The sequence below is a fragment of the Paroedura picta genome, chromosome 5 (assembly GCF_049243985.1).
Source record: "Paroedura picta isolate Pp20150507F chromosome 5, Ppicta_v3.0, whole genome shotgun sequence".
Classification (NCBI taxonomy): Eukaryota; Metazoa; Chordata; class Lepidosauria; order Squamata; family Gekkonidae; genus Paroedura; species Paroedura picta.
The window spans coordinates 14869401-14896912 of record NC_135373.1 but is presented as its reverse complement, the minus strand read 5'-3'; the positions used below and the strand labels follow the sequence as shown (position 1 = coordinate 14896912).

The following is a 27512-nucleotide window of genomic DNA, read 5'->3' as shown; positions in this document are numbered from 1 at the left end:
TTCACGGAAGGGTTTTTCCCCTTTAAAAATCTTTTTTAAGGCATGAGGTTTGGGTTTAAAAAAAAACATCAGGATTTGAAGATGGGTTTCCTGAATGTCCTTCAGTCCTGGGCTCCTTCTCTGCCAAGATTTTGAAAAGATTCCAACCTGCCCAGAGGGGATTTGCTGGGTCCATGATTCAAATCCTTGCCCTCAGCTGCACCGGCAGGATTTGACGACCATGTTTGAGAGCTGCTCCACCTTGGCGCCACGGCCGACGTAATACATGATCCCTAACGGCTCGAGTTGATCTGGAACGCAGCAAGGTGAGGCAGAGGCCGATGGGTTATGCTGGGTATAGAGAGAGAGAACCTACAGAGGAGGAGAGTAAAGAACAGTCTACTGAGAAGCGATTGATTCTGGAACGATCTCTCCAAGTGGAGGGCTTTCTAGCAGCTGATGAGGTTGTTTACAAGATGTAGCAGGGGTAGTCAAACTGCAGCCCTCCAGAAGAGCACAATTCCCATGAGCATCTGCCAGCGAATGCTTTTTACAAATGGTTTACAAACCGATTTTTCTCTCACAAAAATACAGACATTGTTGTGTACCAAACTTAGTTTGTTAATTCATCTGTATTTGTTGCTAACTGGAAACCTCTCGTAGATATTTTGCATGATATGAACAAAAACGCAAGACGGAGCTCTTCCACCAGGCATAGGGTTGAGGCAGGTCTGCCCAGAGGAACCAAAATATCATAAGGATTGGGCACCTGGATTGGGCACCCCTACACTGCAATACAATGCTTCTATTATTTTTTTAAAATGTATGTAATGGCTTTATCGTATTTATATCACTGTAAGCCGCCCTGAGATACCAAGTGCAATGGGGCGTCCTATAAATATAAACATAAACAAACATACAAACAAACAAATAAAGGTGTATGGTTTTGAGGATGGGGGAAATATGAGCTTATAGAAAAAAGAGAAGTTTTATTCCTTTTATATAATCAACTTTTTGACCATTGAGAAATTCCTGGAACATTCTTCAGGTTTTGAGAAACCCCAGAGGTCCCCAGATCATGCAGGACATGGTTGGAAAGCAGAGCTGTGGATATGCCAACCTGGGGGCCCTCCCCTTCCCACCCCCTTCAGGCCCATCATTGACCATTTTGGGGGTTGAGGGGCAGATCAACATGGTAGTTTATGGTCATATCACCTGATAAATGTTTAACAAATTTTTTAAAAAATATAGAAAAAATAATTAAGTCCCACCCATTTGGGAAATCCTTCCAGGGCCATCAAGAAACTCCAGGGGTCATTCTGCACCAGGATCTATGTAGCAAATTGGTTGCAGAACGAAAAAACACCATTTTAAATAGTGGAATTCGTCGTTATGCATACCTGCCTTTATAGTGGAATCCAGCTGCGTTTCTATCGTTTCCCACAGGTTTCCGGTCTCGGCAAAAATCGCTAGCCAGGAAGTGATATTGCCGAGCTTTGTCCTGCCCCTGGCCGTCAATCAAATGAGCAGCCAATGGGCGGCTGTTATCATGCTCCCGAAAAGCCCCTTTCCCTTTAAGGAAGGTTTTTTAAAAAAACACACACACACTTTGCAACGAATCTGCGTTGATTCGTTGCAACGGAGAGACCCATCTAGCTAGCAGGTGGTGTTTGAGCTGCCGTTTCATTGTTGCCACGCTCCCCCTGAGTGAAAAAAAAATACCCCCCCCGCACGATTTTTGGCCGAAAATAGAGTGAAAAATAAAGGGAAAATAAACCAGCAAACGGGGCTGTGTGGAGCTTGGTGACTTAAAACAGCTCAGGGGAGGGACAGCAGCCAGGGAAGCCTCGCTGGGTAAACGAAGGCTCCCCGGTGCGTTGATCTCCGCTCGCTCCGAGAAAAAAAAATGGCGATCGCTTCGCCGGAAGCTCAGAGGAGAGAGCCAGGGGGAGGGACTTTGCAGAAACCGCAACAATGGTAACGCACAGAACTTTCCCGCTAGTGTTGCAGATTGGTTGCAAGAGTGTAGCGCTTTCCGGAGGGTGAATCCACTTTTTGGGATTTCCCTGAAAGCGCTACAACGAAGCGCTTTTTGCGGATCGGTTTCAGGAGTGTTGCAGATTGTCAACAATGTTGTGCATAACAGCAAATTAGTAGCGATTTCAATTTGCAGCCATTGTGCAATTTTGAACGAGTGCGGAATGGCCCCAGGTTTTCATGAAACTCTGACTGAGAAAGACTGGCATAAGGGATAACTAGTTTGATTTATGTTTATCTTATCTTAGATAAAATTGGAAGCATTTTCTTCTCCTTTATGTATCTTTTCTTTCTCTGCTTTTTTCCTCTTTAATATGTTCTATTAACAAAAGTTATTTTTTAAAAAATACATGCATTGTTAAAGCAATGAAAAAGAGAGCTGACAGACCTACAAAGGCATAAAAGGCAACAATTAAAACATTGGTCGCGAAGGAGGGATCCCTGGGGAGTGCCAGACAGAACGCCAGTGGGAGACGTCAACAGAATGGGACAGATGGATCTTTGGAGAGGAAGAGCCAGAGTTTGGGGGCCAAAACCTAGGAGGCCCTTTCCCAAGCTGTTGTTATTATTAATATTAATTTGATTTCTATACTGCCACCCCAGTGGACTGGCCTGAAACAGAGCCTCCAAGATAACCAAATGGTTCAGGCAGGATCCTTCAATGTGCAGACCGGCCAAAATTGATGCAAGGCTTGGCGTCAACAGACCGCAGGATGGGTTTGAGGCAAACAGTGCAGGGGGGGCCTCTTGAGTCTATCATGTTTCTAGTGGCTAGCAAAAGGGTAGAAAAGGGACTGCGGGGCAGGCGGGTCATCAAGATGCGAGAAGGGTATTTTGCTCCCTACCTTGCTGTACTGAGTGTCTGAACTCCAGAGGTAGGGGCAGGGCCCCATGCAGAAGTTAGCATAGTAGCCGCTGGGTTTGTGGATCCATTTCCAGTTCAGGTCCTTGCGGAAGTCGATGTAGAGGGGCTGCACGCAGCAGTTCTTCTCAGCCAAACTGGAAAAGAAGAACCCAAAGGTGTTGGAGAGCCCCTTCCTTTCCCCTGTTATCCACCATTCCCTAATTCTTTTTTCTTACAGCCTGGCAGAGAAGCCCTGGAGTATGGAGGGGGTAACCTCCCTGCACTCATAACTCGCTAGACCCACGTCTCAATCTCCTGCTCATGTGGGGACAGAATTTAGGGCAAGGGTGGCCAAAGTGTGGGTTTCCAGATTTCCATGGACTACAAATCCCATGAGCCCCTGCCAACATGGTCAATTGAGTTTGGCTACCCCTGATCTAGGGGTTCCCAGTTTCTGACCCCCAGCAAAGCTTGTCTCAGCTCTCAAAGAGGCTCCCGTTCTGTATGTGCTTCCTTCTTCATGGGGAGTCAACAGAACAGGGGAAGGCAGGTGGGTAGTTTGGGGAGGGGGGGTCCCTTGTAGTGTAGCAGAATGCATGCTTTGGTCCCAGATTCAATCAAGAGCATCTCCAGGTAAACAATCTCAACTGGCAGAGGCTGGAAGAGACCTTTCTCTGCTTGACATCCTCAAGAGCTGCTGCTGGTCAGAGCAGGCAATATCAATACTGTGACTCTAGAAGCTTTATATGTTTTAGTAATGCAGTGAGGGCTGGAGCTTATGGTGCAGTGGTAAAGTACATGCTTTGCAGACACAAGGAGAATAGGAGGCTGGAAGACTTTTGCCTGAGAAACTGCTGGTCAGAGTGGGCAACTCTGAGCTGAACTGACCAAAGTGGCTTCTCCTGGAGTCGACAGCTGGATTGCCCAGGTGACATGGGCCCCCTCTTGGCTCTCTCCTGCCTTGATACTTACTCACTGCAGTACTGGATGCCGGGGGCAGCTCGTTTACGCCGGCGACTTTGGATCTGGTCGGCCCGGTCAGGGGGCATCGCCATTGCCAGCAGGTAGGGCACCTTCTGCGTATGGGTCAGGCTCTCCTGGTCCCCCCGCTTGGATCTGGTGCCTGGAAAGCAACAAGCATGAGGGTGCGGAATTAGCTCACGAAACTCCCACTCCATCAGTGGTCAATGGAAACTGAAAAAGTGTCCTTCTTCCCTCTTGAATACTGTGGCACAGATTTAGAAGAAGAAGAGCTGTTGGTCTCCCAACTTGAGCAATGAAGTACCCTGATTTTTGTACCCTGATTTTTACTACCCGAAGGAGTCTCAAAGCGGCTTACAAACACCTTTCCCTTCCTCTCCCCACAACAGACACTCTGCAAGGTAGGTAGGGCTGAGAGAGCTCTGAGAACTGTGACTGGCCCGTGGTCATCCAGTAGGCCTCATGTGTCTCCAAGGGGCTTACAACTGCCTACCCTTCCTCTCCCCACAACAGTCACCTTGTGAGGGAGTGGGGCTGAGAGAGCTCGGAGAGCTGTGACTAGCCCAAGGTCACATCCAGCTGGCTTCAGGAGGTGGAGTGGGGATTCACAACCAGTTCTCCAGTTTAGAGGCCACTGCTCTTACCCACTGCACCAAGCTGGCTCTCAATTGAGATGCAGTTTGCTGTGCCATGAAGATAACTTTAGTGAAATGAAATGCGTGGGGCCACTGCATTTTCACAGGGCAGCCAGGAACGAACTTTGAGGATCACTTCTCCCCTCCTGATAGTTGTCGTTTAGTGCAGAAGTGAGAATTCTTCAAGGGAACACTCACACTACGGTTATTTTGTGCTGCAAAATATTGTGTAGACTGGTCGGGGTTCAGGTTGAGGGAAATTCATCCCCCCCCCCCCCGCCTCATGTTTCAAAAGAAGGTCAGATTATCTCAATCCCACCTTTCGTCTGGCCAAGTATCAACCTCCAAGAGAACACTACTTGGGGCAGGAGCAAACATGTTTCCGCTCCTGAAAGCCTGAAATATGTTTTGAAGTGAAGCGTCTGGAGTCCTAAGAGGGGAGTGCCGGCCAGCAAGCTCCCTGGAATTGGTATGAGCGCAGCACGGTTAGCAAGACTCGCGCTCTCTCTCTCTCTCTTTCTCTCTCCCCAACCTATTTTTATCTGACGGACCTCCGGGAGCGTGCAGATGTAGGGAAAGATGTGTTGCCCCACCACTGATTTTCCCACAGTGTGGGTCACATGGGGTGCCCTAATAGAGGGTTACTGGAATAGGCACCGTTCTCCTCCCCTCGCCTCCCCATACAATAGACGTGCGTGGCGGAAGAAGTTCCCACGTCTTCATTCTCAGGCAAGTCCTGTCCTGATGGCAGGAGCTGCTGAGACACCACTTGCCAGCTGTTGACACCTGGCTTTCGCAGGTAACGAAGGAGAAGTATGCAGGCTGAGCCAGGCTTCACAGAGGTCATCCTGACTCTGGGACCAGAAGGTGTCTTTTCCAACACAGGAACTGGACACAGGTTTCTCTCCGGTGTTCGAATACCTACAGATCCAACAAATTATCTAGGCCAGAACAGGGTTCTGTGGGCGACATGGCACCCGCCCACCTCTTTCCTGCTGTCATTAGAAACTGGACAGGGTCAGGTAGGGCTCCTTTTCCCCAGCAAGGCTTCTGACTGGCCACTGGAGATTCTTTGGCTGCACGGATGAAAACAAAACATTGCTTTGACAGAGGCTGCCAGCACAGCATAGGGATCTTCTCTGTGTCACTCAAGGTGAGCAGCTGTAGCCATTTTGTGGTTGGCTCTGCCTCCTGTGGCAGCCATTTTGTGGCTGTGCCCACCATAATGTGTCAGAATTCCAAATATAACCCACTGCCTCAAAAAGGACAGGGACCTCTGGGCTACAACCTAACCATAGCCTCAGATGAGATTTCTTCAGTTCTCAAGGTCTCTTTCCATTCAAATCCTAGCCTCTGCCACAGATGCAGTGGTTCAGCCTTGGTCATGGCACTCCTCCTTCCCAGCTGCCAATCCCCAGAAACAAAGTGAGCTCAGCACAGTCCTGGCATGGGGAAAAAGGGATTGTAGAACCATAGAATCATGGAGTTGGAAAGGACAGCCAGGGTCATCTAGCCCAGCCCCCTTCCTCTCCCCACACCAGACACCCTGTGAGGCCAGTGGGGGTGAGAAAGCTCTGAGGGAACTGCTCTGTGAGAACAGCTCTGAGGACTGTGACTGGCCCAAGGTCACCCAGCTGGCAGCATGTTGAGAAGGAGGGAATCAAAGCCGATTCTCCAGGTTACAGGCCACTGCTCTTAACAACCATGCTCCTGTTTAAAAGAAATCAGGAGAATAGCTTGTCTCTCTGATAGGCAAAAGGTAATTAAGGGTTTCCTGTCCCACTCCAACCCTTCTCAAGTTTTTACCTTCTATGTCCACTTTCAGTTCTTCAGGAGTTTCTCCACAGGGACACTGCAAGCTCAGGCGGAATCTGCCGACAGTTTCTACAACACAAACACTTATATTACAAGAGCACTGGGCAGTGGTGAGCAGGGGAGTCAGCCCCAGCCACACACTTATAAGGAAAGGAAGTAGGTTTTTATACCCCGGTTTTCACTACCCGAAGGAGTCTCAAAGCAGCTGACAATCGCCTTCCCTTCCCTCTCCCCATAACAGGCACCCTGTGAGAGTGGTATGAGAGAGCCCTGACAGGACTGCTTGGTGAGAACTGCACTATCAGGGCTGTGACAAGCCCAAGGTCACCCAGCTGGCTGCATATGGAGGAGGAGCAGGGAATCAAACCCGGCTCTCCAGATTAAAGGCTGCCACTCTTAACCACTACACCAAACTAGCCTAGTGGGAATCACCCTGCTAAGAGAGAATGGGATGTTTTAAGAGAAGCGTGATAACTCTGGGGGGTGGGGTGGGGGGCAAACAGTTCTACAAATTTAAAACCGGACAGTTGCACACAATGTCTCCTTTCACACTTGGTCCTATTCCGCACATGTTGGATAATGCACTTTCAGTGTGCTTTTGCAGTTGGATTTTCCTGTGTGAAACAGAAAAGTCTACTTTTAAACTGTATTGAAAGTGCAGGTGTGGAATAGGACAATGCACTTCCAATCTGCTTCCAATGCATTTTGCAACTGGAGTTTACAGTGCAAAATGGCAAAATCCACTTACAAACTGTAGCTTAAGTGGATTGAAATTGGGGTGGATAGTAAGCTAAACATGAGCAGGCAGTGTGATGCAGCGGTAAAAAAGGCAAATGCCATTTTGGACTGTATCAACAGGGGCATCACATCAAAATCACAAGATGTCATAGTCCCATTGGTCAGACCACTGGTCAGACCACACCTGGAGTACTGTGTGCAGTTCTGGAGGCCTCACATCAAGAAGGACCTAGATAAAATTGAAAGGGTACAGAGGAGAGCGACGAGGATGATCTGGGGCCAAGGGACCAAGCCCTATGAAGATAGGTTGAAGGACTTGGGAATGTTCAGCCTGGAGAAAAGGAGGTTGAGAGGGGACATGATAGCCCTCTTTAAGTATTTGAAAGTATTTGTCACTTGGAGGAGGGCAGGATGCTGTTTCCTTTGGCTGCAGAGGAGAGGACACGCAGTAATGGGTTTAAACTTCAAGTACAACGATGTAGGCTAGATATCAGGAAAAAGTTTTTCACAGTCAGAGTAGTTCAGCAGTGGAATAGGCTGCCTAAGGAGGTGGTGAGCCTAGTGGGAATCACCCCCTCACTGGCAGTCTTCAAGCAAAGGTTGGATACACACTTTTCTTGGATGCTTTAGGATGCTTTGGGCTGATCCTGCGTTGAGCAGGGGGTTGTGCTAGATGCCCTGTGTGGCCCCTTCCAACTCTATGATTCTATGATTCTATGGAATGGCATTATTTAGCAGGTGTGAGGCTATTTTCACATGTGCATAATGTTCCTGGTCAGCCTTGGCATGTTGGCAGCATATTCAGCCCCCTCCATATGATGTTGCCAACCAGTTGCTGGGTCACGATTTGGCCATTTTTAAATTGCAATATGTGGTAAATCCAGGAAAGTGGATTTACCACCCTTAATCTTACGAACCACCCATGAGCCACCAGGGAAAAGACTGTATGGAGGGGGAAACGCGCCATAGTCTCAGCAGCTTTGTCCTGCCCTCCCCTCTACATTTCCTGCTTTGAGTAATTTTTCTTTTAAATGGCACAGTCCGTGTTGCAGTGCGACCGCAATCCTAAACTATCCAAGGTGAAATAAAATCTTCTTTAAAGTGTTCACGGTCTTCTTGGGATCAGGCAGGCAAAACACAGCCCCGTTTTTGCTTTCTGGAGGTGGGAAATGAGCTGGGAAGGGCGGGGTGGGGGGTGGGGGGTGATCAAGAAGCTTTCTCCAGATTATTCAGCCATGTGTGTGCTTTGTTTTTAAGCCTACCATTAGCGTAAAATGTCTTTTTGGGCTTCAGCTACCTGTCCAGCCTTCTCACAACTGAGGCAGGCAAAAACAGTCCTGTTTGCGTCTCCTGGAGGTGGACAATGAGCTGGGAAACGGGGGGGGGGGGGAGTGAATTGGCTGCCATCTGTTGATCATACAGGGTGCTAAGCAGCTTGTTTTAAAGTCAACCATTAGCACAAATGTCTTCTTGGGCTTCAAGAACAATATGCAGCATTTCAGAAATCCACCCAGACAGAAATAAAAGGCAAAAAACTACAAATCCCCCCCAAAAGGGGGTGGGGGATGCTGTATTGTTCTGGCATTTCTCCATAGCAATGGGGCAGTGTTGATTTTGTTAAAGATGCATCTGTGTTATGGCATTACTGCATATCAACGTGGAAGTGTCCATTTTTCTTTTTAATTTAATTTCGCAGCTGGGGGAGGGAGGTTTCAGCCCATGAGAGAACTGCTGTGTTGTGATTGGTGGCTTGCTGTGATTGACAAGGCAAGGAGTGGAGGGAGAAGTTCAGCTTGTTTTCCCTTGCAGCCTCATCAGGAGGCAAAAGGTCTCCACAGGGCAGAGGAAAAACACAGGAGGGGTCTCCCTGTGAGGAGGGCTGCAAACACGAGATTTACCATCCACCTTTGCCAGAAGGAAGCCACTCGCGTTTTGCCTATCTATGCAGAAATGGCTTATAAATGCCCAGTGTGCCTGTCAACTCCAGAAGGCCTCCCACCTCCTGAGCCTCAGGAACAAATTTGCATGTACAGAATAAAGGTGTTTAAACCTTGGAGCAATATGCTTGGAAATGACAGAAAGGGTGGCCAAGGCAGCAAGAAAAAAGGAGGAAAGAGGCGAGCCAAAGCAGGTCAGTTGTTTCTGCTGCAAAGGAGGGTGGAAGCCAGACTCAACCAAGTGGTGAAGGATGCGGGTGCAAATTCTCTTAATATGAAAATTTTCCTTTGCTCCAAAGCTCCAGATTCCCAGCTTTTTCCTTCCCTGCTGGTTCTTGTGCTACCCTTTGGCATTAAGGTGGTGCAAATGCCACTTGCTCGCCAGATCCAATACCTTGTGCTTTGGAAATTACAGGCTCACTACTTGGTTCATGCCTTTTTCCTTTCCTTTCCTTTCTGCCTCCAACTCCAGTCACCTCAGAAGAAAAGTGGCCGACAGAGGCGTGCCACATGCCTGACGCATCAGAACGGTGCTCCGTTTGAGTCACCTCTTCCAAAACACCGAGTGGCAGCGGGCCCAGGGCGCGGTCTGCCGACTCAGCAGATTGCAGTGGTTGTGTTTTCCGCCTTTATCTCCCACCTCAGGCACAAGCCCAACCTGGGAGAGGCTGCCCTACATTTCTGAGTCCCGAAGCAATAAGCTTTGTGGCGCTTCTTCGGAAGATATCTGCCACACGTGGTGCTATCATGCGCTGGCGAAAGTGCCTCCTATGACTGAATGAGGTGTCAAAATGGAATGTGTTCAATTCCATCAGCAGACAGAGAACATGCCATTCTCCCCATCCCACCGAATCACAAAAAGCTTCCCTGCAAGTAGAAAGCTAGCTCTGCAGCTAACTTAACTCAGCCCTAAGATTAATCATGAAGTGGCTTTATCCAGAGTCAGACTCTTGGTCTAGGAGGTCAGTCTTGCTTGCTCTAAAACATTAATCTGGACACACAAATGCATCTGGACACACGAATACTGAATCAATTTCTTGGGGCCGTTCCGCATTCGTCCAAAATAGCACAATGGTTACTAATTGAAATCGCTACAGTTTTGCCATTATGCACAACGTCGTTGACAATCTGCAACACTCCTGAAACCGATCTGCAAAAAGCGCTTCGTTGTAGCGCTTTCAGGAAAATCCCAAAAAGTGGATTCACCCTCCGGAAAGCGCTACACTCCTGCAACCAATCTGCAACACTAGCGGGAAAGTTCTGTGCGTTACCATTGTTGCGGTTTCTGCAAAGTCCCTCCCCCTGGCTCTCTCCTCTGATCTTCCGGCGAAGCGATCGCCATTTTTTTTTCTCCGAGCGAGCGGAGATCAACGGACCAGACTTCGTTTACCCAGCGAGGCTTCCCTGGCTGCAGCCCCTCTGTTTAAAGTTACCAAGCACAAGCATCGCAGAGGCCCGTTTGCTGGTTTATTTTCACTTTATTTTTCACACTGTTTTCAGCCGAAAATTGCGCCCGTGTGGGGGGGGGGATTTTTTTTTCACTCGGGGGGAGCGTGGCAACAATGAAACGGCAGCTCAAACACCACCTGCTAGCTGGATGGGTCTCTCCATTGCAACGAATCAATGCATATTCGTTGCAACGTGTGTGTTTTTTTTTTAAAAAAACCTTCCTTAAAGGGAAAGGGGCTGTTTGGGAGCATGATAACGGCCGCCCATTGGCTGCTTGACGGCCAGGGGCGGGACACAGCTTAGCAATAGCGCTTCCTGGCTAGCGATTTTTGCAGAGACCGGAAGCCTGTGGGAAACGATAGAAACGCAACTGGATTCCACTACAAAGGCAGGTATGCGTTACGCCGAATTCCACTATTTAAAATGGCGATTTTTCGTTCAGCAAACAATTTGCTACATGGATCCCGGTGCGGAATGGCCCTTGGTCTACCAAGGTCAGTATTCTGTGCTCTGACTGGCAGCAGCTTTCTCGGGTCTCAGTTAAAGGTCTTTCACATTGCCTACCACCGGATCCTTTTAACTGGAGATGCGTGCTGAGTAGATGCTTTGCCAGGGGGGTGGAACCCTTCCTGCACTGCTGGCCAAAATTGATCTCTGTTCCAGGACAGTCCCTTTGTAAGAATCTTACCCCCCTCAATCTTTTGCTTGTACTCATGGCCCACTGATGAAGCAGAGCACCTATCTATCCATTTTTAAACCCTGCCTTCCCTCTGAGAAGCCCAGTGTCACCTGTGGTTCTTCTCCTGCCAGTATTGCCCCTTCAGCTACCCTGCGAAGTAGGTCCAGCTAAGAGAGAGAGAGAGAGAGAGAGAGAGAGAGAGAGAGAGAGAATGGCAGTCTCCCATGAACTTCACAGCAGGGTAGGGGCTTGAACTCAGATCTCCCAGGCTGGGACTAATGAAAGCTCTTTCTGGCATTGGTGTGTTCGCTTTTTAACTGGTCTATGCAGTGCTCTGGAATTGCTTTGCGTAGCTCATTCTGTTTGGAGAATTAACTATTTAAAACTTTGTTTTTATCCCGTCTTTCTCCTCAATGGGATTCTAGTCTTTATTTTATCCTCACAACAACTCTGAGTGTGTGTGACTGGCGCACAGTCACCCAGCAAGTTCCCATGGTAAAGTGGGGACTCGAACCTGGGACTCCCACTTCCTAGTCCTGACACTTAAACCACCATACCAGCATGGGCTCTCCTTCCTAATTCTTATGAATATTTTGAAGCAAGTATTCAGTCATCAGGTGTACCATAATCTCTCTTCCTAGCAGTCCTATCCCGCGGGGGGTTTTTATTGGGGGGGATCTCCTGCAGCAACCATGCCTCTTAAACTCACGATCAGTATTTGCAAGCCACAACCGGAGGACAAGGGTGACATCAAATGTCAGCCACTCTTTCTCAGCTGTCACACTGACCAAGCGCCCATCCAGGTATTCCCAGGCAGAGATGTTGTTAAACTGGAGCTGTTGCTGAAAAGACAAGGGAAGGGTGGGGTGGGATGACAGTCAGTGAAAGAGACAGCTCCTGTTTCCAACCCATCCTATATGCCTGGAACTGTTCCTCTGTTGTGATTCCAGATATAATATATTATATGGTCCCCCAAAGGCAACTCTGCATTTTGTCCCCCAATGACTAAACTCTATATTTTGTTCCCAAATGGCTTAACTCTGCATTATGTTTCCAGGACTTTGCATTTTGTTCCCAAATGTATATTTAAATGGTTTATGTGCACTGCCTTGGGCACCCTGATTAGGTAGGAAAACGGCAGAAGAATGTTTTAAATGAAACGCATAGGCAAAATGCCCCCATACCCCAGAAAGGGGAGACAGAAACAGAACTTCAGTTCTTTCACTGTGATACCATCTTTCTCTCTCTAAAACAAGGGTGGCCAGACTGTGGCTCTACAGCGGATCCCCATGACATCGAGAGAGCCACTGTCCGGCTACCCCTGCTATAAAAGAACAACTGTTTTTTTTTGTCCCCCGCTTTCCACTCCCCAAAGGAGTCTCAAAGAGGCTTACAAACACCTTCCCTTTCCTCTCCCCACAATTGACTCCTTGTGAGGTAGGTGAGAGAGCCCAAAGGTAGCTGCTCTGTGAGAACAGCTCTGAGAGAACTGAGACTGCCCCAAATTCCCCAAGGTGGGTGCGTGTGGAGGAGGACGGGGGAATCAAACCCAGCTCTCCAGATTAGAGGGCCCTGCTTTTAACCACAACATTGTCTCTCTAAGCCCCTGTTCCTCACAGCATGTTGACCGTTTGTCTGCCCAAGAGCCCAGCCGAGAAGGTAAGAGAGCGTTCTTGGAAAGAACTGTCCTTCACCAGATGTGCCATTCTCTGGAGACCAGGGCTGACCAAGCAAAAATTGGGATTAAAAAAAAATCTCTGTCCTCGTCAGATATCAGGTCAGCCCTGGTTAGTCCTTGGATGGGAGACCACCAAAGAAGTCCAGGGTTGCTACACAGAGAAAGGCAGCAGCAAAGCATTTCTGTTTGTTGGCCAGGCTAGCCCAATCTCATTGGTTCTTGGAAGTTAAATAGCATCAGCTCTGGTTTGTTCATGGAAGTCCACGGTCACCATGCAGAGTCAGGCAATGGCCAATCACCTCTGCTCACCTTGGAAATCGTATGGAGTTCGTATGCAACTCAATGGCATCATCACCAGGGTGTAGTCTGCACAGGGCTTTTTGCCCGAGCTCAAATAAATCCCTGCCTTCTACACTAAATTCGATTTCCACTTTGATTTTGGACTTTAAATTTTCCCTTTGTAACATGCACGATTGGTCTGGAGTGACCTACCTTTTCCCCGCAAAAGCCAGAAGTGGATATAACCCTCGCTATTTGAAAAATCGCCATCAGTAAGTTTGCAGATTTCTGCTTTTTGCGAATTAACTTCCTTCTCTGTGCCTCGTAGCAAAGCAGTCTTCCCTGATTGGCCAGGGTTTCAGTTCAAAGACTTCCTAGTTCCCAGTTGCAAAGCTGGTCTTAAAGTGATTGCACTCCAGAAGCCCTAACTTCTCTCAGCAGAGATTTGCCTCTTGGGTTTACTCCCCCTCCTCTGCTGTCTCCAATCATCCCCATCCCCCCCACCCCCGGTTCAAGAAAAGAAAGAGGCTCCTGCTGCGCTTGGCTCCCCTTCTTCTGAGCTTCCCTAACTTTTGTATTTCAATGGGGTGGGGGGTAGAGGAAGACCAGAGTTCAAATAAATCTGAATTCAGCAGGATCCACAACGGAAAAAAACAAAGTAAGTGTAGAATCAGCCCAGGTCTGTCTCAGCCAGGATTACATTTCAGTGTTTTCAGATCAGTAATACTCCGCTTAGGAACTGAGCACCCCTTTTCCCCTTTCCCAGGGCTCCAATCCTTGTTGGCCCTGCCCTGCCCTCCGGCTTACCTGGTAAATCTCCACCCGCTGCTGTGTCCACGTTCCTGAAGCACGCAGCATCCTCAGCTCGGCACTGTACAGCAAGGTTGGACTCTGGAGGGTTCTCCGGATCTCCTTTAGATCAAAGCCAAAGTAGATGCTGTGGCTGTTCCTCTTGTACTGAGTATCATAGCTGGCTGTGGGAAGAGAGGAGGAGAGACGTGATTTTGTTAGCTGAGGGATTTCTTTCCTCTTGACAAGGAAGGGCTGGTGGGGTGGGATGGTCGATTGTGGCTGCCATAAGTGTGTAGAACTGGGCTTGATCCTCCGTTCTTTTTCTACCTGCAGCCAATTGGGTGACCTTGGGTTGGTCTCAGTTCTCTCGGACCTCTCTCAGCCCCAAATGACTCACAGAGTGTCTGTTGTGGGAAGAGGAAGGGAAAGATGTTTTTAAGCTGCTTGGGAACTCCTTTGGGTGGTAGAAAGCGTGGTATTAAAAAAACAGCTCTTTAGTTTTGCAGACTTTGAAAGACCTTCTCTGCAGTGTATGTGCTTTCACATGCATCAAACCTGAACCAACTGGTGATCCCTGGCCCAAAAGATCCAGCAGGCCTGGCCCTAACCCGGTGGAATAAGCTCATGGAAGAACTGTGCCACTGATTCTAGGGATTGAATGCATCAGTGTAGGGTGGGAGTCAGTTGAGAATGTGGCTATCTGGGTGATGTACCCACTGTACCCCTGGATTCCCTACCAGGCCGGCTGGAGGCGGCGATCACTTGGATGTTGCAGTACCCCAAACGTTTAATTTTGGGGGACTTCACTGTCCACACAGACACGCGATCCCCAGGACTTGGCCGGGACCTGGTGTCAGCCATGGCAACACTGGGGTTCTCGCAATTTGTTACTGGTCCCACCCATCATGATCTGGGGCCAAGGGATGTCATAGTCCCATTGTATACGGCACAGCTCAGACCACACCTGGAGTACTGTGTGCAGTTCTGGAGGCCTCACTTCAAGAAGGACGTAGATAAAATTGAAAGGGTACAGAGGAGAGCGATGAGGATGATCTGGGGCCAAGGGACCAAGTCCTATGAAGATAGGTTGAGGGACTTGGGAATGTTCAGCCTGGAGAAAAGGAGGTTGAGAGGGGACATGATAGCCCTCTTTAAGTATCTGAAAGGTTGTCACTTGGAGGAGGGCAGGATGTTGTTTCCGTTGGCTGCAGAGGAGAGGACACGCAGTAATGGGTTTAAACTACAAGTTCAACGATATAGGCTAGATATCAGGAAAAAATTTTCACAGTCAGAGTAGTTCAGCAGTGGAATAGGCTGCCTAAGGAGATGGTGAGCTCCCCCTCACTGGCAGTCTTCAAGCAAAGGTTGGATACACACTTTTCTTGGATGCTTTAGGATAGCAATCCCCAACCTGTGGGCTGCGGACCACATGTGGTCCGTCGACTAATTGAAGGTGGGCCCCGAAGGATGCCTTCTCCCCCCCCCCGGCCCTTTACTTCATCCCCCCCGGCCCTTTACAATACACTTCGGGTGTCATTGTCTCCCATCACTCCCAGATGGGACTATCTCGTTGCAGAGAAACAAGCTCAGGGTTCCCATTGATTTGTCTTTGTCATGAGTTAAAATTTCCATGAAAATAAAATGTTCCTTATGTACATTGTTGTGACGTGTCTGTATCTTATTTTGAAGGGATGTTTAAACATTACCATAGCGATCAGAGAGCGGTAGGGCAGTGGTTGAGAGTAGAGGAGTAAACTACCCCCCCCCCACCGGGCCTCAGTAAAAGGCGTTAAGTGGTCCCTGGTGAGTGGTCCCCGGCGTTGAGTGGTCCCCGGTGATAAATAGGTTGGGGACCACTCCTTTAGGATGCTTTGGGCTGGTCCTGCGTTGAGCAGGGGGTTGGACTAGATGGCCTGTATGGCCCCTTCCAACTCTATGATTCTATGATTCTATCAGGCTGGCCATACCCTCAATTTAATCTTTGGTGCAGGAGTAGAGATGGATCTGGTGGCAAATAAAATCATCCCATGGTAAGACCACTACACCGTGAAGGCTTGACTACGGACACCACCCCCTCCCTGTTTGGGTGACAGACATATTTTATGCCGCCCGTGGAGGCTTATGGAATTCGAGAGATTCCTGAATGCTCTGCGAGACCCAATGCCCTCTGGCATTTCATTGACAGCCTTGGTGGAGGACTGGCAGTCCCACCTGACGGCTGCTATTGACAAGATTGCTCCTTGGCGCCCTCTCCACCCTCATCTCAAACAGGCCCCTTGGTACTCCCAGAAGCTTCAGGAGAGGAAGAAGGAAGTGAGACGGCTAGAGCAGGTGTGGAGGAAAACTCACGAGGCAGCAAGGACATCTTATTGCATGCTTATGAAGGTGTATGAGATGGCGGTGTAAGTGGCAGAGCATGACTTCTTCACCATGGAAATCATCTGCGAGCTCTCGCACGGCACAATTATTTAGGATAGTTAGATCTCTTACTGCCCTTGAGGAAGAGTGCCGAAATTCTAGCGCATTGGATACAATGTGAGGCATTAGCAAGGTTTTTTGCAGACAAAGTCTTGTCGCTCCACCAGGATCTACCTGCCACAATTGATATGGAATGTGTACTGAAAGCACCGTGGTTGTCACGGAGGATAATGTTTGACGGCTTCAGAAGGCTCTCATTAGCCGAAGCGGACTAACTGCTAGGGTCAGTGTGAGTGACCACTTGCCTCTTAGATCCCTGCCTGCCTTCATTGCTCAAATTGGGAGACCAATGGATAGGAGGCCCTTTGGGGAAGATTGTGAACCTCTCCCTAACTTTGGGGGAGTTCTCTGAAGGGCTTAAGGTGGCAGTGGTATGCCCTCTTCTGAAAAAACCATCACTGGACCTGCAAAGCATCTTGCATTCCTGGGAAAGGTAGTTGAGAGGGCCACAGCAGACCAACTCCTAGCATTTTTGGAGGGAAATTCAGCCCTAGAGCCATAACAGTCTGGCTTTTGTACTGGCCATGAGGTGGAGACCACGCTGGTCACCTGAAGCCAGGGTGGTTTGGACATTCTCAGTAAAGCTTTTGATCAGCTTCCACATGATATTCTTGTTGACAAGTTGGTAAAATATGGTATGGATTGTAATTCTGTCAGGTGAATCGAGAACTGGTTGACCCATTGTACCCAAAGGGTGCTTGTAAATGGTTCGTCATCTTCTTGGAGTGACGAGTGGAGTGCCTCAGGATTCTATCTTGGGCCTGAATTATTCAACATATTTATAAATGATTTGGATGATGGAATAGAGGGGGTGCTTATTTCATTTGTAGATTATACTAAACTGGGAGGGGTAGCAAACACACCAGAAGACAGGATCAGGATACAGGATGATCTTGACAGGCTGGAAAACTGGGCTAAAATGAATTTCAAGATAAGTGTAAAGTTCTGCATTTAGGTAGGAAAATCAAATGCATAATTATAGGATGCGGGAGTAATGCCTTGGCAGTAGTATGCGCAAAAAAGATCTAGGGGTCTTAGTTGAACATGTGATAGCACTATGACTAAATGGCTAAAAAGGCAAATGAGATTTTGGGCTGTATCAAAAGGAGTATAGTATTGAGATCACATTGGGTGATGGTACCTCTTTACTCTAGTAAGTACTGTGTTCAGTTTTGGGCACCACAATCGAAGAAGTGTGTAAACAAACTGTAGTGAGTCCAGAGGAGGTCTATGAAGCTGGTGAGCAGTTTGGAGACCATGACATATCATTAAAGGATGAGGGAGCTTGGTCTGTTTAGCCTGGAGAGAATCATAGAATCATAGAGTTGGAAGGGGCCATACAGGCCATCTAGTCCAACCCCCGGCTAAACGCAGGATCAGCCCTAAGCATCCTAAAGCATCCAAGAAAAGTGTGTATCCAACCTTTGCTTGAAGACTGCCAGTGAGGGGGAGCTCAGAAGGCTTTCTGTTTCTTTGGGGGGGAGGGGAGGAAGGAGAAGGATCTGGGTTAAAATTGACCTGAATTTAGCAAAATCGACAGCAGGAAAAAAAAGTAAGTGCAGAATCAGCCCGGGTCTCCAAGAGTTGCACGACACAAGCATGAAAGCCCAACCAACAACCTTTTCCTGGTACCCGCTATGATGCAGTTCCGGCATCTATTTATACTACAGGAAGAGTTTATTTTTAAGCTTCTCTTCCTTGTTGATCAAAGGGGTTCTGTGGAGCGGGGCGGGGGACTGGTTTTTCTCATCCTAGCTTGCCTCCATTCGACACCCCTGCGAGTTCTTCCCTGCAACATTCAAGGATTGGTCTCAGATTTTGTTTTTCTTGCTATCATGCTGAACTCAGGAAGCCCTGGTTGGGGGCGGGGGGGGGGAGCCATTTTTAGACGCATGTGGTGTTCAGACAGAGAGCCGAAGGAAGGGGAGGAACATATGATGAGCAGAAACGGCCAGGTTTTGAAAGCTTTTGGGGGAACGGTTTTCAAAGGCCTGGCCTGCAGCCGACTCATGTGCACCCAGTTTGGCGCTGCTTCCCTATCAGGGCTAAGAAAAGAACTGAGGAACTCCGGCTCCCAATTCTCCCCACCCACCCATCTCCCCAGTTCCATATTTGGGGCTCTGCGTGGCCAACCGTTTGGGGGTGGGGAGCACTGCGATAGCTTCAGAACGGAGGCGTTGGGTTTTACAGCTGCAGAGAGGGAGATAACCATGTCTCCCTGAAACAGATTCTACTATTCCCCCACCCCCCAGCCCCAGGAAATTCCCAATCTATTTTGAGGTTTCTACATCCCTTAAGATAAGAGGATAAGGTTGTCTTTGAGTGGGGGGGAAGGAGCTGAGCACAGCCAAGGGACCAGAGGCGCACGGCCGCAGATATCACGCATCATGATATCTGTTGTATCAGCCTCCGGTTCCTTCAGCTGTAAAATGGAGATGAACAGAGAGGTGGACCAGTTACCTCATATCCCCTGGGCTCTGGGGTCATTTCTAGTCTGGAGGAGGGGAGGCTCTGGTAACAGCCAACAAGCCTCATAACTCTCCTGGAAGGGCAGGGATGCCAGCCTCCAGGTGGGACCTGGGGATCCCCTGGAATTTCAGGCCATCTGCAGAGATCAGCTCTCCCAGAGAAAATGGATGCTTTGGAGGGTGTCACTGAACCTCACTCAAGAAGTTTGGGATGCTCAAGAATCAGCTTTTAGTATCCACTGTTACGCAGGCAATAGGAGGGGGAGCAGGAGACTGTAAGCTTCCAAACCCACAGCCCCCCCCCCCCCCCACACACACACACACCATCCCTATCTTCTTCCGGTAGGTTTTCCTCTGCCTTGGCCTACCGGCTTACATCAGAGGCCTTGAACTTTAGCCCGGCTCAACCACATTCTTCAGCTTTTCTGACCCTTTGCTGGGGAAAAGTTTCCCTTGTGACATCCCTCCGCAAGTCGGAGGCACACAAGCCCAGGCCAGCAATAAAACCAGAGCAATCCAACCTTTGTGGAAGTTGGGGGGAAGGAGCTGAGCACTGCCAAGGGACCAGAGGCGCACGGCCGCAGAGGCATTGGTGTGCTCTTCTACTCCACTCAGGCCTGAAACTAGAGTCTTTATGCTGGACCAACGTGACAGAATTCCTGCGGTCATAGCCACTGAAAAAAAAGGAAGTGCCTGAGCAGCAAAGGGTACATCTCAGCATTCTGGTGTCACAGCATGTCCCCACACACTCCCTCCGAGCCATACACACCGTCCCTTCCGTCACTAACCAGTTTCACGCTATGGATGGCCAAAACGACTCGTTGGAAAGGGGAAGGTGCTTCGTGCATGCCAAAAGGCAAGCCTGTTGCATATGTAGGGACTGCCCTGGAAGAACAGCAGGCAAGTCCTGGGTTAGGGGTCAGCAGTCATGGAAGCGCGTGGAGCGACGTACAAGGTATGAAGGGGAAGCAGCCTGGCCCTGTGTCCACAAGGAGGGCACGGAAGGGTGCCATCTGGCTAACAGGGCCTTGGGGGGGGGGCGGAGACTGTGTTTGCCCTCCATGCTAAATGGCTGCTGATGCTGCTTTTTGGTGTTTGGGGAAGAGCTGCTTTCTGCTTTGTGGTGGGCCTTTCCCCGACCACTTCTGGGTGGAAACAGGTTCCAGGGTCAATGGGCTGGCTCAGGAGAATACTTGAACAGGACTTAAAAATGCCCAAGTCCTGTTGCTTGATAGTGTAGTCATGGCTTCTAAAAGAAAAGGCCAAGCAACTGAACCAAAATAAGGTCACTCCATATCTTGGCTCTGTGAAGGTGGCGCAGCAGAGGATTAGGGTTACCAACCCCCAGGTGGGACCTGGAGATCTCCGGAGGATAGAGATCAATTCTGCAAAAGAAATATTGCTGCTTGCAAGAGTGGACTCTAAAGCATAATGCCTCACGGAGGTCTGTTGCTCCACTGGGGATTTCCACTTACCTTAAAGGTAAAGGTAAAGGTATCCCCTGTGCAAGCACCAGGTCATGTCTGACCCTTGGGGTGACGCCCTCCAGCGTTTTCATGGCAGACTCAATATGGGGTGGTTTGCCAGTGCCTTCCCCAGTCATGACCGTTTACCCCTCAGCAAGCTGGGTACTCATTTTACCAACCTCGGAAGGATGGAAGGCTGAGTCAACCTTGAGCCGGCTGCTGGGATCGAACTCCCAGCCTCATGGGCAAAGCTTTCAGACGGCTGCCTTACCGCTCTGCGCCACAAGAGGCTCTTTTTAAGACTCCACTTACCTTACGTAGTTGTTATATTCTGGCCCCTCCGTATGACGTCACCAACATGCAGCATCCGGGCAGCAAACTGCTTGCTACCTCCTCCATTTTAAAGCGCTAGTTGGGAAATTGCATAAAGTGGATTCCCCAGTCTATTTAGTGCTTAGCTAAGGGAGAGCCACCAGCAGAGGGAAAGTATGGAGGCTCAAAAGTCCTAAAGTTGCCTGCCTCGTCCTGCCCTCGCACCCGCCTCCCTCTCCCTTGTTCCCAAGGATGGGAATGTCCTTGTAAAAATGGCTGACTTCCTGGAGCAATGAATAGGCAGACAACCGTGCAGGCAATGCCAGAAATATTTTTTTCCCAAATTTGTAATACAAAGCATTCCTCTCTCTAAAGTCCCCCCCCAAAAAAAAAACAGAATCAGGAACAAGATTAATTTTTAAAAGTATCAAGACTTGTGATTCCATAAGGGGTGGTGTTAAAAACTACTATGCATCTATGATTAGATGCATAGGCATTTAAACGGAAAACTATGGTTTAAAGAAAAATTAGCGAGCATTGCAGGACCCTTAAAACATGGAGAGAGGGCTGTCTGGTGGAAGGGAGTTGCGTGTAAAGCACGTTGCTCTCTTCCGCCATTTCCAGCAGCGCTTGTGGAGGGTGGGAAGCGTGAAAAGGTGGCAGACGAGAACAAGACGGCAAAAAAGGTGAGGAGGGGCTTGGAGGCACAATAATGTTTAGTGCTGGACCATTCAGCTGGCGTAATGCTATTTTTACTGAAGTGTGGAAATGCCCACTAAATCCTGCGCTCCCCAGATTCCTCCCTGAATCTCCAGGAATTTCCCAGCCTGGAGGTGGCAGCTGTACAGAGGGCATGCCTGCCATGAGAAAAGCCACAATTGGTGCCATTTGTCTCTTGCAGGAGTAGCCAAACTGTAGCTCTCCAGATTTCCATGCACTACAATTCCCACATGCCCCTGTTGCTGGCAGGGGCTCATGAGAATTGTAGTGCATGGACATCTAGAGAGTCACAGGGTGTCTGTTGTGGGGAGAGGAAGGGTAGGTGATTGTCAGCCGCTTTGAGTCACCTTTGGGTAGTATAAAGTGGGGTATAAAAAACAGCTCTTCTCTCTGCTCCAGAACTTTTAAAACATGCCCATTAAAACATACCCTGCCCTTTCTCCAGGACACATGACGTTCTCCCAGCTTAACTTCACAACAACCTTGTGAGGTGGGTTAGGCAGAGAGAAAGAGTGACTGGCCCAAGGTCACCCAGTTAAGCTGAGCTTTGAACTGGGATCTCTTCAGGCATAGTCCAACACTTGTTCTCCTCAAGGCAGGCGGGGGGGGGGGGGTAAAGAGGAGAGTAGAGCTGTTGTAGGCAGTTTGGGAATGCAGAAAAGATCTGAGACACAGAGAATGAGCCGCCCTGATCGGCAGGTGCTGGCAGGATGCCATCTTATTTCGGAGAGACTACACGGACAGTACAAACCCTCACCCCAGCCTGCGGGCCTCAGTTCCATTGGGTTTGGGTGCCAGTGGGGCCCCACCCAGCCGATAATTACGGCCCAAATCAGCTCAGGAAGAGTTCTGGTTGGGGGGGAGGGGATCACCGGATCCAGGTAGCAAGATTCGTTTCATGTCCCCTTCCGCAATGCAGGCCACCCGCTTTTAAGTTGGCAACTGGCATCTTTGCCTGGAGGGGGGGGGTGCCCCTGTTTTGGGGGAGTGCCAGCCAGCCTGCCTCCGGAGGGGGCCAAAGCCAGCCATACGTCTCCCGCCCTTCAGAGAGCGAAGTAGCATGCTAATATTTCAGCCTGGGGGAGGGGGATGGTTGGGCCCAGGTTGCCATGGGGTGGTTGTGTGGGCTTTTTCCTTCGGCCCTGCTCTTGCGCTTTTTAGCAACAGCTTCGATGTTCAGGGTTGCTTTCTGTGGCACAGAGAGGCGGCGGGGGAGGGGGGGGCTTTCCCCTGGGAAATGTGCCTGTGTCGGTTTCCATGGGCTCCAAGTCCAGAAGCCAGGCCCGTGAAAAAACAAAATGAGGTTGGCTGCCTCACAGGAGCGAAGGACAAACGCCCTGAAGGCCCCACGTTCGGCCTGCCCTGTCTGAAGGAATCAGGCCCACGGCAGTTTGGCAAGCCCCTCCCCCCCCCTGCACGGAGAATCCTACCCGCAAACTGGGGCCCGGGGAGGCCAAGGATTTCCCCAGCAAGGGGAGCTCTCCAACCAGACCCCACAACCTCCTCTCTCTCTGCTCAGCTTCCTGCGTGGCAGTGCTAGTTGGCGGCATGGAGCTGAATGTGCAGAACCAGAGAAGCACCACCAGAAGATGGGGCCTTGGCCTGGGAACCGGCTTGATGGGCAGACCCGGTGCACAACCAAAACTACTGCAGCCTGGCCTGTGCAGGAAGGAAGTGGAACTTGGCAGGGGGCGGGCGGGGGGGGGGCGAATTGGAAGGGCTTTCTGTTTCTCTCAGCAGAGGCTGCACGGATCTCACAAGTCCTTTGAAAGCCAGCGTGGTACAGGAGTTAAGAACGGTGTTATTTTTTAATTTTTAAATCTCAATGCTGAAATTAAACAGGAGCCCTCTGAGCAAGTGTCAAGCACCCTTTGGACGCATTTGCTTAGTGACTTCGCTTCTCCCCAGTGGAGGCCCAAAGCGGCTAACGTCCTCACTTGCATCTTATCTTCACAACAGCCCTTTGAGGGAGGTCAGGTGGAGAGCGTGTGAGCAGCCCATGGTTGCCCAGCACATCTTCTGTGGCATGAGCAAGGGTCTAACACCCTGAACCACTATGCCAGGGGTGGCTGATCGGTGGCTCTCCAGAGGTCCATGGACTACAATTCCCATGAGCCCCTGCCAGTCCATGGACCTCTGGAAAGCCACTGTTTGGCCACCCCTATACTATGCCATGCTGGCTCTCATTTTTTGAATGCCCATTCCCTCCCTGGAATCTCTGTAGTTTTAAAGTCGGTATCTCACTGCTCTAACTGGTCAGGCAAGGACAGTGAAGGGCAGGGCAGAGGGCTTTAGTTTTGGCAGGCCTGGCGACTGACCCACAGAAGCCTGCCTCCCCCAGTTCTACCTGCCCCCCCCATTTCAGATCCCAGAAGAAGAGCTTTTTAATACTCTGCTTTTCACTACCCAAAGGGGCCTCAAAGCGGCTTACAATCGCCTCCCTTTCCTCTCCCCACAACAGACACCCTGTGCGGGAGGGGAGGCTGAGAGGGCTCAGACAGAACTGTGACAGGCTCATGGTCCCCCAGCTGGCTCTCAATGGAGCCAGAGCGGGGAAGTCCAACCTGGTTCTCCAGATTAGTGGCTGCCCCTCTTCACCAAACTGGTGAAGGCCATTTTCTCAAAGGTGCCTCAGTGCACGCCAGACACTGTGACTAGTTTGATCCATGTGCTCTTTTGGCAAGGGAAGCCAAGCTGCAGCAAGACGGCTTCAGGCACAACTACTCTGCGCTTTCCACTCATTGCATTTCGCAGGAGAACTTTGCGGTGCAGCCTGTCAGTTCGATGCAGCTGTCTGACTTGGTGATAGGGATGCCTTTCACAGCATCCCCACACACAGAAAATAAGTAAATGTGAAAGAACCAGACAAGACACAGGAGCAGGGAGGGTACAAAAAATGGGGTAGCCCTCTTGCTAAAAACTACAAGTGCAAAGTCCAGTATTAGTTCAGAATTAGCATGAAGGAAACGTCCCAATTTCTTGGCAGGAGTAATCCCGCAGAGGCCTAAGCAGTGTTTGCCGTTCTAATTTCCCGTCTGCATCTCCTTCCTGACCTGGCTGAATTTATTGCTCTCCCCATCGAAAGTTCAAAAACAAATCGATGATAAGGAACTGATGCCCATCCCATCTTGTCCCATCATTTTGACTCTTCCCCCCGTCCTCTGGGAGATGGTTGAATATTATTCCCATTTTGCAGATGGTAAGGCTGAGTCTGAAGGGCGCACTGGCATCTTCCCAGCCACGTGCTTAAATCCCACCCCCACTGAAAAATGGGGTGCTCCAGGCCTTCCTGTAGACCACCATTCACAAGGTCCTGCTTAGACACTGAGAACATAAGAAGAGCCCTGCTGGATCAGGCCAGGGGTCCAGCATCCTGCCTCACCATGGCTAACCAGTTCCTCTGAAGGGTCAACGATAGGGCAGAGGCTGAGTCCCTGATATTGCCTCCTGGCTCTGGGATTCAGTCACCATGACTTAGCAGCCATCGACAGACATCATCCATGGATGATGTCCTCTGTTAAAGCTGTTTGCTCGTATGGCAGCAAATACCGCACCTGAATCCCTCTGTGTGTCAAGTAGTGTTTCCTTTTGTCCCTCCTCACCCTACTGCCCATCGGCTTCCTGGGATGCCCTGGAGTTCTAGCCCATTGAGAGAGTCTCTCCACCCCGGCCACAATCACGTCCCCCCCTAAACCGTCCCTTTTCTCAATGGAGAAGCCCCGGACTCTTCAGCCTTTCCTCCCAGGGGAAGATGCTCCAACCCCCTCCTCTGTCCTTCTCCCAACTCTGCTGAGTCCTTTTCTGACGCGGTGACCAGGACTGGACGCAGTATTCCAAATGGGGCCGCACCACAGATCCACACGGGGCATTATAACAGCGGCTGTTTTATTCTCAGTCCCTTTCCTAAGACTCCCCGACGCGCAGAGCTTGCCTTTTTCACCCCCAGGTGACCCTTCCACAGAGCCCCCTGCTGCGACACCCGAAATCTTTTTCCCTCTCAGCTTTCCGTACGCCTAGACTAGAAGTTGGAATGTTTTTGTCCCAACGTGCTGGGAAGAGGTTACCAACTTTTTAACGGGTCCCGCTCCTATACTTGTTTATTTGGGTTGCAGAAACATGAGGATAAAGTGTGTGTGTGTGGGGGGGGGGTTGACCCTCTCTGCTTCAGTAGGCCCAGCAGGTTTTAAAGAAAAGAAGAAGAGCTGGTTTATGGTCCCCTTCTTTTGACTACCCAAAGGTGTCTCTAAGTGGCTGACAATCGCCTTTTCTTCCTGTCCCCACAACAGATGCCCTGTGAGGGAGGGGAGGCCTGAGAGAACTGGGATTGGCCCAGGGTCACCCAGCTGGCTGCCTGTGGAGGAGGAGCAGGGAATCCGACATGGTTCTCCAGATTAGAGTCTGCCCCCTCTTAACCATGATACCCAGCTGCCTCCTAGCTGCTCTCAACCACTGCCCCAAGACAACCACGGCACAACCAAAAACCCCCTCCAAACAGAGTGAACTCAGACCCAACTAGAAGCTCCTGTTGCTGACCCCTCCGAAACCCCTCCCGTCCCCAGAGAGCTCTCTCACCATGACTGGACGGGAGCATCTTGAACATGTGGACCTCCTTGGCGTAATACTCTTCCTGGGGGGTCTCCCGGGGCTCTTCCGTCACCTTCTCCTTGATCAGGTCCGCGGTGATGTTGTAAAGGGTCAAAACCTCCTCTGGAACAGGCCCCTCCCCTTCCTCTACCTCAGGCGGGCTAGAGAGTTTCAATTTACTGAGGATCTGGCCCCGGATGGCCTCAATCCGCTTGCGCTTCATCAGCTCCATGTCCACCGTCTTGCAAGTGGAGAGGGCGAAGGCCGAGCACAGGCACTCAAGGGCCAGGAGGAGGAGGAAGAGCCAGCCCATGGCCTGCTGCTTGCCAAGGCTACAGCTGCCCCTGCCCCGCCTGCTACCGCTTTCCAAAACTGGCAGCATCGTGTCCACCACCCGCCTCCGGGCTTCCAGCTCCCTGCTCCAAAACACGCTGGCAAAAAAAAGAGGAAAAAAAAGAACACAATTTCTCAAGGCTCTTTTTCAGTTCTCGCTCAAGCAGCCTCCTGCATTTGGCAAAAGTTGGCCTCTCACAGAAGTCCTACAGAAATCCCATAGCTGCTTCCTACTGAGTCCAGAAACATTTTACAGAGCTACTTTCCTGGCCCACGCTGTCGGAACGGGCTCTGGAGGCGACCCAGACTCACCTCAGGCATCGAGTCTCAGCCTGTGTCCACGGAGCCCAAGGTTTCAAAGTGCCGGCTTTAGCCTTGGCGCCATGCCCCGGCAGCCCTAACGGCCATCTCTTGGTGATGCCGGCACACCGTCCCCGTCTGGCTTCAGCAGATCCCTTCTTGGCAGGGCAGGAGGGGCACGGGAAAGCTGCCAAGGCCAGCGAGCACCCAGTCCTCTCGGGAGCGTGGCACGGAGAAGAGGCTGGGACCAGGTTTGGCCTCAGGGCCGAGCCTTGCCAGCACGCTTGGACGGCTGCGTCTCCCCTCCCGGAGCCAGCTGGCCCAGCTCGCGTTCTTCCTCAGCGAAGGAAGGTTGTAATTTCACCACTCCTGTCAGGACTTGCTGACTGCAGGCTGTGAGGTTTTTAAAGCAGTGGTGGTGGGGGTTTTTCTCCCTCAGTGTCTCTCCTCAGTGCCAGCTCCACCCAGGAAGTGAAGGAGGGGGAAAGGAGAGGGCTGCTCTATATAACTTCTTTGCCGGCTGACGGGCCAGGCCAGGCCGCTGGACAGCTCTTTGGCCAAAACCAGCCAGCCTTTTTCGCTTTTCCTCCGTTTCTTGCTATCGTGTCCTCTCTCTCTCTCTCTCTCTCTCTCTCTCTCTCCTCTTCCTGTTGTCTTTTCTTTTCCTCCTCTTCCACTCTCTTCTCAATTCATCCCCTCCGTCCATCTTTCCTTCCTCCTCTGATTGCTGAACCGCTTCCCAGGCCTGAACGTGTTCAAACACAGGCCTTGATGCCCCTGCAAGGACTAACCCACTTCAACCCCCAGACTTGAAGGGCTGCCCTCCTCCATCTAGCACCGCTTCTTTGGGAGATTCAAATTAGTGTTTTGTTTGTTGTTTGATTATCCTCCAGGTGGGACCAGGAGATCTCCCAGAATTACAGATTATCTCATCCTCCCCATTATTTTTTATTTAACAGATGCATTTTGTTGACCTATTAGAGCCAATGTGGTGTCATGGTTAAGAGG

General features: G+C 50.2%; 1 protein-coding gene across 2 annotated transcripts; it reads right to left on the bottom strand.

Annotated features, from left to right (window-relative positions):
- Positions 1-26947, bottom strand: TGFB1 (transforming growth factor beta 1). 2 transcript variants are annotated; one of them, XM_077336597.1, is made up of 8 exons: positions 26517-26947; positions 25860-26302; positions 13859-14025; positions 11804-11936; positions 6283-6360; positions 3833-3983; positions 2862-3015; positions 1-351 (listed from the first exon to the last, which is right to left on the bottom strand). In XM_077336597.1, exons 2-8 carry the CDS (start codon positions 26251-26253, stop codon positions 193-195), a joined length of 1236 nt encoding a protein of 411 aa, XP_077192712.1. In that variant the 5' UTR covers positions 26254-26302; positions 26517-26947; the 3' UTR covers positions 1-192. The 2 variants fall into 2 exon arrangements, with proteins under 2 accessions (XP_077192712.1, XP_077192711.1); XM_077336596.1 differs by having other exon boundaries at positions 25860-26947.
- Between the last annotated feature and the right edge of the window lie 565 nt (positions 26948-27512).